The 17,658-nt window shown below is 41.8% G+C and overlaps 1 protein-coding gene across 1 annotated transcript in view; it reads right to left on the bottom strand.

Annotated features, from left to right (window-relative positions):
• Positions 1–13,491, bottom strand: part of Npepps (aminopeptidase puromycin sensitive) — a 74,898-nt gene extending 61,407 nt beyond the window's left edge. Inside the window, 4 exon segments of the mRNA XM_027424173.2 lie at positions 5,972–6,056; positions 13,227–13,342; positions 13,345–13,458; positions 13,461–13,491. Of these exon segments, the coding sequence (XP_027279974.1) occupies positions 5,972–6,056; positions 13,227–13,342; positions 13,345–13,458; positions 13,461–13,476 (331 nt within the window). The 5' untranslated portion in view covers positions 13,477–13,491.
• Positions 13,492–17,658: the final 4,167 nt, after the last annotated feature.

The raw sequence follows: 17,658 nt of genomic DNA on the forward strand, positions 1-17,658 counted from the left end.
TATTAAAATAAAAAAAAAAGCTGAGAAACTATTTGGTTGCTCAATGTAGTCTGGAGTAGTGGTCAGGTTACACAAAAGTTTACTCATTACTCAAAAGCACAATCGCAAATAGACATTATGCTCCCATTCTAACTCACTACACTCAGAAATACTAAACAAGTCAGGTAGTGGTACTGCACTACCTGGCACTTGGAAGCGAGAGGCAGGTGAATCTCCGAGTTCAAGGCCAGCCTGGCAACACAGGGGGGCAAGGGGAAGAAATAGTAAACCAGAGAAAAAAGGTAAAACAAAATGAAACAAAAACAATAATAACAAAAAGCACTCAGAAATAAAGCCATTTTAAACCAATGTGCTCAAAACCTACTAAAAAAACAAACCAGCACCCAGAAAGCTGAAACAGGTTGTTAAGTGCTCAAGGTCAACCCTGGTTATATACAGTGTGTCCCCTTCTCAAAAAGCAAAATCAAACAAAACAAAATCTCTCTAAAAATAAACTGGGTTAGACCTAATTCAGTGCCGGAGTGCCTGTATAATATGAATCAAAATTCTACCCATGGTACGCCACCATGGCCCAACCTCTCCATACAAAACAGTCTCAAGTCTATCAAAAGGATTTATTTGTAGTAGGAGGGACAAAATTCAGGGCCTCACACATGCTAGACAATTACTCTAGCACTGAACTACACACCAGTCCTAAATATTTTATTTTTTCAACATTACTTTCAGGTGGGTGTATGACAAGACACACATGTCTGCACATGTGCGTTCAGGAGATCTAACTCAAGTTCTGAGGCTGGGAGTATGGTGGAGTACCTTTATCCACTGACCATCTTGCCAGCCTTGAAATCTTGATATCTACAGAATCACAGAGGCAAGAATGGCAAATAAATTCTAACAACTTAACTAATATGTTTCACTATAATACAACACACACTGTTTATGTCAATTTTCACTGAAAGTCTATACACCCTCAAGGCTGTGCCAGGAATGACAAAATAGACTTGTATTCGCAGCACTTGGCAAGTTGAAGCAGGAAGATCTCAACTGCAAGACGAGTCTGAATTATACACAATGAGTTGAAAGCAGTCCTGAGCTATAGAAAACCTGCATCATAAATTAATAATAAAAAAACCTCTTTTTTTAACTCCCTTTTTAATCAGATGGCTATGCTCACATCTTGTACTGACATCCAAATGATGAAGAAGATGCAGAATATACCAGTTCCTTGGAATCAGTTCCCAGGACTCTTTCAGAAATTCCAATTTTAACCAAAGTTCAATGTGCTCTTTAGAAATTTTTTTTTTTTTTTTTTTTTTTTTTTTTTTTTTTTTTGGTTTTTGGTTTTTCGAGACAAGGTTTCTCTGTGTAGCTTTGGAGCCTATCCTGGCACTCGCTCTGGAGACCAGACTGGCCTTGAACTCACAGAGATCCGCCTGCCTCTGCCTCCCGAGTGCTGGGATTAAAGACTGCGCCACCATCTCCCGGCTAGAAATGTTTTCTTTGGGGTTGTTAGAACACTTGCCTATCACTCATGAGGCCCTAGAATCCAACTTTAACACTGGTAAATAAATGAGTAATTTTGTTAAGAATTAAAGAAAGGTTTTGTTTGGATAGGAGATTCTCTTGGCTTTTTATTGGTTTGACCTAGGTCTCAACCATGTAGTCCAGGCTGGCCTCAACCTTGTGATTCTCATGCCTCACTGTCCTGAGTGCTGGAGTAGAGGTGTCACCATATTTAGCTTCCACAAGTTTTGTGTTGTTGTTGTTGTTGTTTTAATTTGAATAGATTTATTTTTAATTGTTTGACTTACTTATTTTGCTGGGCTGGGAATCAATTACCTAGAGCCTCATAACTGCTAGGCAATCACTGTACCATTGAGCTATACCTACAAACCTTAAATGTTTTTATGAGACAGGCATTCTTTTTAGTCTAGTTTCTGTTCCATCAAATTTTCCTAATCCCAGCTCAATTCAGTCATTTTCTTATTTGGCTGGCTACATAGTAACTCTGACTGAAGCCCCTAACCTGTCTTAGAACTGAAGTCACAGTCAAATTCCTTTCCATTGAAAAGGTTTCCATGAAATTCTCTATCATATTAATATATGTTTTAGAGACATTTTGCTTTCATTTTCAGTCTTCCCATCTTAAGGGTCACATGAATTTTCAAAATAATGACATTAAATAAGCCCACTTCAAAGGATGGTAGCTAGTATTATTTATCTATACGTAATTCTATGAGAGAATATACATTACTAGAAGTTAGACAAGGGCTTATAATCAAGTGTGAAGAATCATTACTTTTTGTCAAGTTCACAATTTGTTTTGAGGATGTATTTGGCAATATTCCTTTGTTACAGTAAACACATCCACACTTCATAAGTATACATTCAAATATACAACTGTACTTCATTCAGGAACAATGTAATTTAGGCTCTTATCTAGATAAGCCAAAGTGAAGCTGGAAAAAATGGAATTCTGCACTGGGGCTTTGCATGGAGACGCTTCATAGGAGAGATCCTTTCTCACACACTAACGCTGAAAGCAGATAGCAGAAATCATACTCTAAGGGAAAACCTGGCACAAAATTTTTCAATGATCATTTTCTATGTGGCTTTACTCAAGCTGTCTATTAATGATAAATTAAAAGACTCTTTACCTGTCAGGACCTGAGTTCAGGCACTCAAGAGTTTCGTATTTCTCTTGCAGAAGCTGATGACAATACTAATCCCTGCACTGTGTAGGGAGGTGCATTCCTTGCACTGGCTTAAGTGCTAGTGATTTCACCAACCCTTGAAGTGCAGAACAGCAAAAAAAGAGTTTTCAGCCGTTTTCGCTTACTAGTTTCTCATTTTTAAAAAAATATATTACAAAGTAATATCTCAAATAGTTTTTTTTTGTTTTTTGTTTTTTGTTTTTTTTTTAATAAACCATGCCTAAAAAAGACAGTGCCTTAGAATCTAATGGCCTCTCAGGATTAATGCATATATCACAAGATGGCTTCTCCACCCATTAAAAACTTATACCACCGCAATTTCTTGGCTTCAAATACTTTTCTGGCTGGTTTTACCCTAAACCATCAAATTTTAGTAGCTCCTGATATTGGAATCAATTTTTTTTTGGGGGGGAGGGCAGGGGACAAAGTCCCACTGTGTAGCCTTGGCTTGCCTAGAACTCAGAGATCCACTTGCCTCTACCTCCCGAGTGCTGAGATTAAAGGCATGCGCCACCATGCCTGGCTGAGTCAATCTTGCATAAGGTAATCAAAAGTATTAATGGGTACTTGATATGATTAGCTAGGTTAAAATGTTCCCTGTTGCCAGCAGATAGCTCTACAAAGAGCTGGGTCTAATTTATGACTACCAGTTTCTAAAGAAACAACATGCCAGGCTGGAGAGATGACTACAGTTAAAAGCACTGGCTGGTCTTCCAAATGTCCTGAGTTCAATTCCCAGCACCCATATGGTGGCTCACAACCATCTGGTGCCCTCTTCTGGAATGTAGACATACATGTCCGCAGAACACTGCATACGTAACAAATAAATCTAGAAAGAAAGAAAGAAAGAGAGAGAGGGGGAGGGAGGGGGAGGGAGGGAGGGAGGAAGGAAGGAAGGAAGGAAGGAAGGAAGGACAAAAAACATGTCATACTCTTCTATAAGGTAAAAACCATAAAATGCTACTAGATCCCAGGGCAACATTAAATTGGGTATGAGAGAGAGAGAGAGAGAGAGAGAGAGAGAGAGAGAGAGAGAGAGAGAGAGAGAGAGAATGTGTGTGTATATGTGTAAAGGCCAAATCCCTGCTGCTTACACAAACCTTAAAATATCAAATCAATAAAATCACCATTTTACAAATTACATTCTAATATCAAACCAGCTTCCCCATGACTCTGGGTTTCTCCTGATGCTATAGGAGAAAAGGATTGGAAATGTGCCTTAGCTAGTTCTGAAGGAAAATCTTGTTGTTCTTTTGCTTTTCACGACAGGGTTTCTCTGTGTAGACCTGTCTGTCCTGGAACTCAATCTACAGACCAAGCTGGCCCCAAACTCAAAGATCCAACTGCCTTCATCTCCCAAGTGCTGGGATTAATGCATGTGCCACCAATGCCCAATGGAAAATATCTTAAGTATCTAAAAAATGCAATGTTTTATCTGAATTTCTCTATAAATTCTATTTCCTTAAGTGTGCACTGCTTTAATGACTAACTGAGGTTGCTCAAAGCACATATCATTGCCAGTTTAATACCAATACCATGCAGTTGTACATATTCAGAATCTTTTAAATCCCTGAACACTTTCCTGCAGTAAGGAAGTATTTGTTCTTAGGGTTTTTTGGTTTGTTCATTCATTTGTTTGTTTTTGGTTTTTAGAAATAGGGTTTCTCTGTGTAACCCTGGCTGTCCTGGAACTCCCTCTGTAGACCAAGCTGGCCTGTGCCTTGTTTCTTAACTGTGCTAAAATACCATATTTATTTTTACTAGATCTGCCTATCTACACCCTACACTGACTTAAATGTTCTCTAACGGAAAGCTAGCCTTGATTTAACTGTCTCAAACCTTTCCATTTTTCCAAAGAAGTGAAGAAATTGATCATTCTTTCCTTTGCTAGGCAATCTTTCAAAAATTGGCACTCTATTTGAAGAATCTAGTTTTTCTAAACTTAAAATGCAGCAGTTCAACCTCACAAACTACTGAGCATAAACTAACTGCAGCAACAGTATGGGCAACCACTACTACCTCATCTTCCTACTGACAAGACAGCTTAGAAGAGTCAAGACACAAACCCAAAACCTTAAAATAAACCTATATGCTTCTTTTTCAACATAATGTAAATCAGAAGAATAAAAAAATAGGAATTTTTAAGTTTCAATAACTTATTCTATGTCAAATGAGATTTTCTGCAAGTAACCAATTTGGTTCCATTCATCTTATGTGGGAAAAAGAGTTGAACCCCAAACCTATTACATATTACAACCTTTTTGAAATTACAACATCTACAATAGTTCTCATTTTAAAGAGGCTAATAGGGGGCCAGAGAGACAGCTCAGCGGGTTAAGAGGTTCTTACAGAGGTCCTGCGTTGATTTCCCGGCAACCACACAGTGGCTCACAACCACCTTGAATGAGATCTGGTGCCCTCTGCTGGACTTTAGGCAGAAGACTATATGCATAATAAATAAAATCTTTATTAAAAAAAAAAAAAAAGAGGCTAATAGGGTTCCCACACAAAATACACCATGCTTCTTTCTTAACATCCTCATGACTAAAACCAGTATCTAGCTTCTAATCTTAAAACTTGGCTAAGGAAGCAAGTATTTTTTCTAGTTATAAGTAAAACTTACAATCTCAATTAAACCTACATACAGTGCAAAGTGGTAAAGTCTTTTAAGAAAACTACATACAAAAATAAGCTCCTTTGATGAAACATTCATGTTCAAAGTACTTAATTAAAAAAAAAATCCTGCTGGGAGGTGGGGGCACAGGTTTTTAATCTCAGCAGCAGGTGAATCTGAGTTCGAGGCCAGCCTAGTTACAGAGCAAGTTCCAAAACAGCCAGAGCTACACAAAAAAACCCTGCCTTAAAAAACATACCAAAACAAAAATCAGCTTTGTTCTGCTTGTTATTATACTCATTTTACATTTATAAAAATGTGATTTCCCAGGATAACAACATAAGTTGTTTCAAGCAGAATTCAAATTGTGAGTCTTATTTCAGAGTACATGTAGATAATTCCCATAAACAACTCACAAATATGCTCTGCTTTGATGTTTGAGACAAGAATCTCATCACATAGACCAAGTTGGCCAGAAACATATAGTTCTCTTGCCTCAGCCTCCCACTCCTGGGATTACAGGTATGCACCACCATGCCTGGCTCATTTTAAAATTATCAGCACTGAAGTCTCCACTTGAAAATCTGAATCAGTTAGTCTCTGTCTCTCTACACATACCAAATTAAAGGAAATCAGGTCTTACCTTCATTTCCTTCTGGCACATATGAAGCTGTAATAATGTCAATATCAGCACAATTCATCACAATCTGATTGGTTGCCTGCCTTACCTAAGAAGAAAAGAAAAATCAGCTATTATCAGAAATAGCACAAAGCATATGTTCACCTTCAACCTGGGCTAATGTTTAATGCAATTTTTTAAAGCCTACACTGATTATACAATAGTAAAAACAAGTAAGTTGTTTTAATACTTCAAAGCAACTCATTTTCTAACTTATATTAAAAACAATAATACATGTATAAGTTTTTCATACTATTTAAATATCTGATCAGTAAATAAAATCTTTTCTACCTAAATCTTTATTAAAAAAAAAAAAAAGATACATTTTATATTGGGGATTGGAGAAATGGCCCAGCCATTAAGAGCAGAAGTCCGGAGTTCAGTTCCCAACATCCACTTCAGGAAGTGCTCTCTATCTCTGTCTCTTCCCGAACACCCCCCCAGCCCCCTGGAAAGGTTGAACTGAAAGTAGGGCAGTAGTAGCATATGCCTTTAATCCCAGCACTCGGGAGGCAGAGGCAGGCGGATCTCTCTGAGTTCGAGGCTAACCTGGTCTCCAGAGCAAGTGCCAGGATAGACTCCAAAGCTACACAGAGAAACCCTGTCTCGGGGGAAAAAAAAAAAAAAAGAGAGAGAGAGAATTCAAAGTGATTACAAATGACCAAAAAGCAACAAAACCACAGGTTAGTATAGTGTTCAAAAGGAAATCTCTAAAATATGGGGAGCTGAGCTCAGTTAACAACACAACACCTATCAGAAGGCTCAGTTCTTTACCATTGATTTACATGCAGATTAGAACAGATTTACTTTACAACAAAAACAGATTCAATTATATAGCACAGTTCAAAGAAGCTTCATAGATAACTTGCTATTCAAGACCACATTTATCCAAGTTGTATTAGACATTAATAATCTAGAATCAGGGGCTGGAGAGATGGCTCAATGGTTAAGAGCACTGCTTGTTCTTCCAAAGGTCCTGAGTTCAATTCCCAGCAACCACATGGTGGCTCACAACCACCCATTATGCGATCTGGTGCCCTCCTCTGGCCTTCAGGCAACATGCAGACAGAATACTGTACACATAATAAATAAATAAATCTAAAAAAAATTAAAAATTAAATTAAATAATTAAATAAATAAAAATAATAATCTAGAATCCGGAAGTTAAACAACAACAACAAAAAAAAGCTTGCACACAATGCCAGGATAATACAAATTCCATACACTAAAGCTCATACCATTTACTTAGGAAAAAAAAACTCTCTCTTAGAAATTCATTTTAAGCTCAAACAAGCTTTCTTGACTCATTACATAGACTTTTCCAGCTCAAGTTCAGTAAACAGAAGAAAAGACAAAGTGCACGATAGGCATTGTGACAAGACACAATCCACAGCAAGAAGCAATATGCCTGAGAGCAGGGGACACACAGCAACTTTAAAGGACAAGTACTAAGTTAATAAATTATATTATTATTATTATTATTATAATATAATTATAAGTGCACAGTTTGAGGTAACCTCTCTAAGTATTCTAGCACCAATGACAGATGCTCAGAATGATCCATTATTTCAATAAAGGAAAAAAGAAATCTAGAGTGTGAATTATGAAGCTTAAACATTTCTATCCAAATTAGTGAATAAAGTTTAAATGGTTCCAAGATAAGTTTTATTAATACAAAAAAGTTGTATTTTTGAGGAGTGGTGCAACTGGGGACTATGCATTAAGTTCCTGCACAGCTTAAACCCTAAACCACCCAGCTATGGTTTGCTTGCTTTTTTTCTTTATCTCTCCATCTTTCTTTCTTTTGTGTATCAGTCAGTCTGCCTGTCTCTGTCTTTCTAGACAGGGTCTCACTATGTAGTCCTGGCTGACTTGAAATTAGCTTTGATAGCCTGGTGATGGTGGCTAGCACTTTTAATCCCAGCACTAGGGAGACAGAGGCAAGTGGACCTCTGTGAGTTCAAGGTCAGCCTGGTCTACAGAGCAAATTCCAGGAAAACCAGAGCTGTTACTATCTCAAAAAAAAAAAAAAAAAAAAAAAAAAAAAAAAAAAAAAAAACAAGAAAGAAAGAGAGAGGGAGAAGAAACTATCTGGCCTTAAACTTGTGGTAATCTTCTTGCCCCCTAAGGGCTAAAATTATAAGCATGAGCCACCAGGCCCAGTTTAGTGCCTTATATTTATTTTATAGATACATTTTTAAAAAGCTGAACATAAAATGTGAGCAAATTCCTTATTACTCACTGTGGTAATTTGAATAAGAATGGCCCCCTAGATTCATGTGTTTGAATGCTTGGCCCTTAGGCACTATTAGGAGGTGTGGCCTTGTTGGAGTGGGTGTGACTTTGTCACTGGGGAAGGACTTTGAGGTCTCAGAAGCTCTAACCAGGCCTAGTGAGGCATTCTCTTCCTGCTGCCTTAGGATCAAGATGTAGAAGTCTCATATCCTTCTCCAGCACCATGTCTGCCTGAATACCACCATGCTACCAGGCATAACAAGAACAGACTAAACCTCTAAACTTTAAGCCAGCCCAAATTAAATGTTTTCCTTTGCCTGGCAGTAGTGGCACAGAGGCAGGCAGATCTCCATGAGTTTGAGGCCAGCCTGCTCTACAAAGCTAGTTACAACACAGCCAGGGCTACACAGAGAAACCCTGTCTGAAAAACCAAAAACTAGGGGGGAGGGGATTTCCATTATAAGAGTTGCTTCGAGCTGGGTGTTGGTGGCTGACTTTAATCCCAGCACTTGCAGGCGGATATCTGTGAAATCGAGACCAGCCTGGTCTACAGAGCAAGTTCCATGACAACCTCCAAAGCAATACAGAGAAACCCTGTCTGAAGAAAAAAGAGAAAAAGAGAAAAAAAAACAAAAAACAAAAAAACAGTTGCTGTGGTCCTGGTACCTCTACACATCAATAGAAACCCTAAGTTTGTTTATTTGCTGGGCATTGAACACAGGTCCTTGAAACATTCTAACTATTAATACCCTTCACACCATAAATTTAAGGCCAATTAATGAGCTAACATAATGCTAACATATTTTTAATTTTGCTTTTTTAAAGTAATGAAATCTTGTCCCCATGATTACAGAGAAATTATGAAAATGTGGGCATACATTTTCAGAACACAGTTTTAACAATAACATCCACTTGGGTGACAAACCATCTCCAGCATCTGTAACTCTCCTCTTACTGCCAGTATAGTTATTTGCAACATGGATATTTTGTTGATAGAGCCCAGAGACTTTGTAGTATATTCTGATTCATGGGCCAATACATATAGAGTATTTCCACAGGAGAGTGTTTGACTCAACCACTCAACCAAGGACTGCAGTTACACTCACATAAGCCTAGATCACAATTTAACTAATCATCAATAATGGCAGAAGAATAGATTTTGAAATATATAAAAGTGAAAATGAAGGGCTGGAGAGATGGCTCAGCAGTAGAGAGCACTGGCTGGTTCTTCTAGAGGACCTGGCTTCAATTCCCAGCACTCACATGGCTGCTCACATGTGACTGTAACTCTAGTTCCAGGGAACCTGACACTCTCACACAGACACATATGCAGGAAAAACACCAATGCAAATAAAAACATGGGAGAGGGAGGGAGCTGGAGAGATAGCTTAGAGGTTAAGAGCACTGACTGCTCTTCCAGAGGACCAGGGTTCAATTCCGAGCACCCACATGGCAGTTCACAACTGTCTGTAACTACAGTTCCAGGGGACCTGACACCCATGGCAAAATACCAATGCACATTACCAGAGGGAAAAAAAGTTACTTATAAATTAAAAAATGAAATGGATTATATATAGGCCTAAAAAACATCTCTCTAGGCCCATAAGACATTTTCAGAGCCTTAGCGTGAAGCTAAACTCACGATTATAATCCCAGTGCCCCAAAGGTAGGACAGATGAGCATTTGAGGGGTGGCCAGGAGTGCTCAGTTGAGTTACAAGTCAGGCTGAGTCATAGAGGAAGACTTCATTTAAAAAACACAACAATCAGAAAAGGTGTCTATGTCTCAGGTGCCTTTAATCTCATCACTAGGGAGGTAGAGGTGTGAACTCAAGGCCAGCCTGGTCTACACAGCAAGTTCCAGGACAGCCAGGGCTACACAGAGGAAACCCTGTCTAGAAAAAAAGGAGAGAAAGAAAAGAAAAAGAAAGAAAAATCATCTATGTCATCTATGTAAAGACTTTATTATTATTACTATTTTGTTTTTCAAGTCAGGATTTCTCTGTGTAAGCTTGGCTGTCCTGGAATTAGCTCTATAGACCAGGCTGGCTTCAAACTCATAGAAATCTGCTAGTCTCTTCTTCCCTAGTGCTAGGATTGAACAAAAACTGTAAAAGATAATTTTTACAACAATACACATTCTCTAATTTTTTTCACTTTTCACAAGAGTCCAGCATCTGAGGCCAGGTTAAAAATTCACCAAGTTTCTAATATGTAACCTGTACAAATACTCTGCCATAAAATTTTGCAACTCTAAACAACTATAGCAAACAAGCAACCTGCCATACTCCATAATATGTTATCAAATGTTAAGAAAGTGACCTAATGTTATTAAACATGTTTAGAATATTTTAAATTTCCACAGTGATACTACCTAATGCTACAATTTAAACACACAGCTTCAACTTGTGGATCTAGCTGCTTTAACTACTGTTACTGTCACTTACACTTCCAAAGGGACAACTAAAAAGTCCAATCATCCCTTAATCAACCTGTTAAGACTCACTATCACCCAATCTTTGTGTTGCCACCTAGCCTGAAAAGAATTTATTTCCCAAGGGGGAGGGGATTGAAGGCCAAGAAGATGGCTCAGTGGATAATGGCATATGCTGCCAAGACTCTTGACTGGCATTTGATCCCAGAGTCCACATGGTGAAAAGACAGAACTCCCAAAAGTTGTCCAATGACCTCTACAGGCATGCCATGGCACCGAAGTGTGTACACAAACATATACACTCACAGGTAAACACACAAAACAAATAAATGAGGGAAATGTTAATTCTTTGCAAAGTCTATTCTATTAAAAAGGTCCACTTATTTCCTTGTAGCAAATTCACCAATCAGGCAGACACAATGCTATGGCTCCTAGAATCTGTTCTGGAGGCTGAGGTATGAGATAAGGTAAGTTCAAGGCCAGCCTGGACAACTAGATCTCCATCTCAAAGAAGATTACTAAATCCTGCTGATGGCTAACATATAACCTTGTGCTTCCCAATGGGAGACCCAATCTTCCACATATTTTCATTTCATCAGAGTGGTAGAATAGGGGTAAAAGTGATTGCTTTGGAAGCCAAACAACCTGAGTAAGAATCCAAGATCCCACAGTGAAAGGATAAAAGATGCCAAAAGTTGTCCTCTGACCATACATGCCATAGCACCCACGCATCCCCAACCACTCACAAACACATTTTTTTTAAAGGGGAGTGGGGGCAAAAGCAGCATGTTGCTGCTTGCTGTTCTAACACTTTAATGAAACTCACTTAATAACCAGTAAATAAACCTGTACTATTTTCCCTCAAATTTCTTCACTCAATATGTACACCTTCCAGAATTATGAACTCACTTCAACTTTTTTTTAATGTTAGTCTTTTCACATAATTCGAACTCATCCAAGGCTAGGTCCTTCTTCCAAAGGTTTGCCAAGTCACAAGGCACTCTATCAAACTTAAGTCATTTGGCATAAACCAGAGTTTCTTAAATAACTCTTTCAATAACTCAGCCTGATTTTTATTCTTGATCAAAAAACTGTAAATCATCTCGCTTTCATAGCGTTCTGCCTTTTGATGCTGCCAGCACCTACAGCCTTCAAGCTTTCAAACCAATGCCCCAAACCGAACAGTATATTTTTTAACTATCATTTATTTATTTATTTATTTATTTTATGTGCATTGGTGTTTTCTCTGCATATCTGTTGTGTTCGTGAGGCTGTTAAGATTCTGGAGTTACAGACAGTTGTGAGCTGCCTATGTGGGTGCTGGGAATTGAACCCAGGTCTTCTGGAAGAGCAGCCAGTGCTAGCTAGGCCATCTCTCCAGCCCCTAACAGTATACTTTTAAGTTCTACACTTTTACACCAATCTTCAAACTGAGTGTCATACTTTCTTGGCTTTCAATTCATGAGCACTAGTCCACATTTCTCTCATTTCACTGCAGCACACACCCTCATCCTTCAGGTTGAGGCCTACTGGCCTAGCTTCCTCCACCACTCCTGCTCCCCCACCCCTAGCTGGAGTAGGAAAAGAAACGGAACCAACTAAATTTACCACCATTCCTTTCCGAGACAGCTATTAAACAGCTCGAAACGTTCATCTCCGATTTCATGTAACACATCAGGCACCATGGTATCTCTCATAAAGTCCGTTTGGGACCTTAGGGGCCATCTATCTATACTAATGGTCTCCAAAATCAAACAATACTGCCAGATATAATGCTTCGGGGAGGAGGGAGGAGAGTATGATTCACCAAAAACTGCAAAGAAGAGTAATGGAATATTTTCACCAGGGGTAGGCTACGACTGAGAGCTTTCTTTCAGAGGGGACTGCTAAACAACCATAACTGCAGCTATGAATCCACCAGCTTCAAAGGTTTCAGGGGCAAGGCAGATAGGAAACGCGGAGCTGGGGTCCTCCCGCAGCTCTCCCGAGGTTAGGGGAGAACAAAGTCACTGCTGCACTGTCATCTGAGGGGAAGGGGGAGGAGGGCGGATCATGCTGGAAACCCGGCCCCTGGGCAGGATCAGGCCGAGAGAACTCGGAGAGGCTGCCTGGGATTAACATTCTCGTTCCACTCTCCCCCTTCCAGACGCTCCCCTCCTCGCTCCCGAGCGCCTGACGGCCTCCCCTTCCAGTCTATCCCCCGTGGGGTGAAGGGACAACCAGATCAGAAGCGAGTCCGCAAGGCTGGGACGGAGCAAGCACTCTTAGCCCCTCCAGTTCCCCACCCCCCATGCAGCCTCTCCCAGGGCTCGCGGCCCGGAAGGCGGGGACCCGAGGCGCCGCACACAGGTGTGCGGGGCCCCCGAGGGGCGCACCGCCCTCCGCCCGCAAGCTCCCGCGCGGCGGTCCCCTCCCGGCCAGGCCACGCCGGCCTCGAGGGCGCGCCGCAGCCGCCTCCCGCCGGTCCTGCGGCCCACGCGCCCAGCCGCCCGGCCTCCAGCCCCGCGGGCGCGCCTAACTGCTCGCCGCCGGCGCCCTAGGGTGGCCGTACCTGGGCGGCGGCCTCCAGCTTGCCCTCGAAGGTGAAGTCCAGCAAGTCGGGCTTGAGGCAGAGGCTGTAGTTGATGGGCGACACGTCGGCGGGCAGCCGCTCGAAGGGCCGCTTTCCGGCATCGCGGCGAGGCCCAGGCTGTGGAGGCGGCGGCGGCGGCGAGAGGAGCGGCTGAGGAGGAGAAGGAGGAGGAGGCGGGCGAGGAGGAGCAGGCGGCGAGCGAGGGAGGGGCGGCGGCTGCCAGCCACATCCACCGGGCGCGGGCGACCGCCTGCCGAGAGCGCCGGGGAGGCTGGGGCGGGGGACAGACCCAGCGGTGCCTGGGCCGGGCGGGCGGGCGGTGCGGGCGGGCGGGCAGGCAGGCGGGCGGGCTGCCTACGGGGAAGGGCGGAGGGGGAGGGCAGGGGAGGAGGAGGGAGGGAGGCGGCGGCGGCGTGCGCGGCCCCGCGGGGCGGGCGCGCCCCGCCGAGGGCGCGCGCCGAGGGCGGGCGGGGCAGCGAGGGGCGCGGCCGGCGGACGGGAAGGCGCGAGGCTCTTCGCGCTGCACCTGTCGGCGGGCGCCGCTCGGCCTGTGTGTGACAGGAAAGAGCCCTGAAGGCCGCGGAGGAGCTCCCGAGGTGGGAAATGGAAGCCTACACAGCCAGCGGTCAGTTCAGCCCGGGTGGCGTGTGGAAACTGCCATTCTACCTCAGCGGTATAATCCTGACCCGAGGCTCTTTTCTGTTAAATAGCTAGTCGAGGGGATGACCTGAAAACATTTTTTTTTCTTTTTAACCAGAAAACATTTAGTTCTCCAAGTCACTGCTCCAACCACTGAAATCTGGACCTTTGGGAGAGTGATTTCAAACATTAGAAAGCTGGATCCCATCCCATGATTTAATGTTTAAAACAAGATGCTTCGGAGTTGGGCATGGAGACTGAGGCAGGAGGATCATCACGGGCCAGACTGGTCTCCAGAGTGAGTTCCAGGATAATCTGGGCACAGAGTAAGATTTTGACTCAAAAAATATAGATAATAATAGTCAAATAAGTCAGTCTCTGGGATCTTATCTCCTTGGGGTGGTAGGCATGGAACTCATAGCTTCCACACAGGCTAGGCTCAAGCCCTTTGCCACTGACCCACAGCCCAAGCTCCTCGTTTGTTTCTGCTTTTTTAAATGAAAAGATCCTTTACCAATTGTGACTTTTATAAAAATGTCCAAACTGTAGTCATCTCTCTATCTAAATTAAATCAAGGGAAAAGATATTTATTCCTAAGAGCATATATCTTTATAAGACACTTCTAAGGTAGGGCCAAAACTTAATTTCCAAGACTTGGTGGAGAATGCTGTACTGGACAAGCACTGTCCCATAGACATCACAACATCACACTTTGAGCCACTGGGTAGAATTAAAACAAGTGAAGTAGCCAGGTGGTGGTGGCGGATGTGGCGGCACACACCTTTAATCCCAGCAGGCAGAGGCAGGCAGATCTCTGTGAGTTCAGGCCAGCCTGGTCTAAACAGCGAGTTCCAGGATGACCAGGGCTATACAGAGAAACCATTCTCAGGGGGAAAGAAAAAAGAAAAAGAGGAAATTCATGACTTGCCTAAGACCTACATACAGCTAATAACTGGCAGAACTGGAGTAGGGACCCAATCGATTCTTTTTTTCTCCTTGAGAACTTCACAACAGCTCCCTTCTTCAAAATTCTGCCATTTTATTTTATTCTACTCCAACTGCATATCAGCTACTCAAAATGTTTTCATTTTTAAGATACCCAAAAGGCCTCCTTGTGTCAAAGCAAAATTGATTTATAACCATCTAAGGCTGTCTATGAGCTATTTTGGCCTTGAACTCAAGAGACCCGCCTGCCTCTGCCTTCCTAGTACTGGGATGAAAGGTGTGCACCACCGATGCTCGTCTGACTGGTTTTTTCTTACCCTTTAACATAAAATTCTCCAGTCTAACCTGTTTACTGTTTGGCCCTTACAGCTTGCTCATTTGCCTTCTACCATTGCTCATGAATTAGTGCTGGAATGGTCTCCTCATCCTTTTTAGTCAAACTCCTGCCCCTCCCTTCCTTACCTTGCCGGGAACAGTCCTCTCTAACCGAACCCAGCCCTTTCCCAGCCCTTTCCCCTTAGCTCTGGTACTAACTCTGCTGACTTATTTGTACTGCTTGTGTTTTACAGTTGCGTATTTAGGGTTTTGGTTTGGTTTGGTTTTTAAGAGAAATACTAGCAAGAGTTGGCCTTTTTTTTTTCCCCTGAGACAGCGTTTCACCCTATAGCCCATGCTGGCCTCAGACTCAATATATAGCCCAGGCTGGCATGAAACTATCAGCAATTTTTCTGCCTCAGCCTCCCCCAAAAGGTTATAGGCATGCACATGCACCCCCACCAGTTTGTTTTCTTATTTTATTTTCCTTTTCTCCTCTTTTCTCTCTTTTCTCCCCTCCCGGCCCCCTGCCTCACTATGTGGTCCTGACTAGCATGGAATTAACCAAATAGTGCAGGCTGACTCCTAACTCACAAAGATCTGCATGTCTCTGCTTCCTGAAAAGTACTAGGATTAAAAACAGAAACCGCCATGCTACATTTCTTTTCTTTCTTTCTTTTTTTTTTTTTTTTTTTTTTTTTTTTGAGGCAGGGTCCCACACTGAAACCCTAGATGGTGGTAAACACATAGTTATCTTGCCTAGGCCTCCTGGGTGCTGGGATTACAGGTTTAAACCACCACATGTAGCTCTCTTCATTTTCTTTCTGCTTCATTTATTATTTTTTTTTTAAGAATTCACTTTCTAGTTCTTTTATTGCTTCCTGTAGCAAACCCTGAACAAAAGACACCTCAGTTACTGAGATGACTAGCAATTGGCCAAGAGAGAATGTCTTAATTAGTCTGTGCTGTCTTTCCTGTACAAGACCTGTGCCCCACAAACTGTCAACCCAAGACTAAACAATCTTTTGTTAAGTCATAGATTTAAAATGAAAATTGCTCATGGCTGGGGGTGTAGGTTTAGTGTTAAAGTGCTTGCCTGACATGTGTAAAAAGTCCTGGGTTTAATCCTAGCCACCCACAATCCAAAAACTTCTTACCAGCAGTAATTTTGAACTTGCTAAGAAGGAAGAGAAAAACCATATTCAGTGCCATCCCTGATGTGTAAAACCCAGGAGATTTCAGTATATCAAGTTATTTCCTACCTGGGACTAATAGCCTAACATATATTCTATTAAGGCTTCTCTAAAAGAACTGAAATGGAGAATTCCAGGGCTCTTGGATATTCTCCATGGTGATTCCAACACAATACGAAAGTCGGGGCTATCATGAAATCATCAATCAGCCTTACTTTTAACAGATTTCTAGACATCTGTTTACCAAGCCCTTGAAAATATGCAAATAATAATAATAAATCCTGTTCTAGTCCACAAGCTTCAATAAAAAGTTTAAAAGGGGGCAGGCAAGATGGCTCAGTGTGTAAAGGCACTTGTTTCCAAACCTCACAGAACCAGCCCCAGAACCCACACACTGGGGAAAAGAACTGATCCTGCAAGTTTTCCCCTGATCCCCATTTGCCTATAACACAACACACACATGTCCACTGGAGCATGGGAGGGGGGGGTGTAAGGAGGCATACAAGAAAGAAAAATTATTTAGAGAATTGAAATAGGATTACCACAAGTTTGAAGCTAGCCTGGGCTACATAGTAAGTTCCAGGCAAACCTGAGCCATCTTCCAAAAAAAAAAAAAAAAAACCCTAGGATCTTGCCATTATTAGCCAGATGTGATATGATAGGTCATTGGTAATTAGAAGTGGAAACCTAACATCAGAAGTTCACATCCTCCTTTACAGAGAGTTTGAGACCAGCCTAGGCTACAGGAAACCCTATCTCAAAAAAAAAAAAAAAAAAGACTGGTATAGTGTCCTATTCCTTTAATCCTAGCTCAGCAGGCAGATACAGGTGGATCTCTGAAAGTTCAAGGCCGCCCTGGTCTATATGGTGAATTCTAGCATAGCCAGGCTACACAGATAAACCCTGTCTAAAAAACAAAATAATAACAATAAATACATAAAAATTTAAAAGGCTAAGAAAATAGACTGGGGATATAGCTCAGTGGAACAGCATTTGCTTGCCCTCAGCTCAAGACTCTGAGGACACAAGAAGATAATTTCAGTGTCATATCTGACCAAGAGCAAGTCATATACATTCACTGTCTTGGCTTCAACATCCATAAATGAGATTTGTGTTTCACTTATGGCTTGACATTTTCTGTGAAGAAGTCTTTTTTTTTTTTTTTTTTTTTTTTTTTTTTTTTTTTTGAGACGGGGTCTCTGTGTAGCCCTAACTGTCCTGGAACTAGCTCTGTAACCGGGCTGGCTTTGAACTCACAAAGATCCACCTGCCTCTGCCTGAATACTGGGATTAAAGATGTGTGCCACCACCTCCCGGCA

This window comes from Cricetulus griseus, chromosome 7, assembly GCF_003668045.3.
Source record: "Cricetulus griseus strain 17A/GY chromosome 7, alternate assembly CriGri-PICRH-1.0, whole genome shotgun sequence".
Classification (NCBI taxonomy): Eukaryota; Metazoa; Chordata; class Mammalia; order Rodentia; family Cricetidae; genus Cricetulus; species Cricetulus griseus.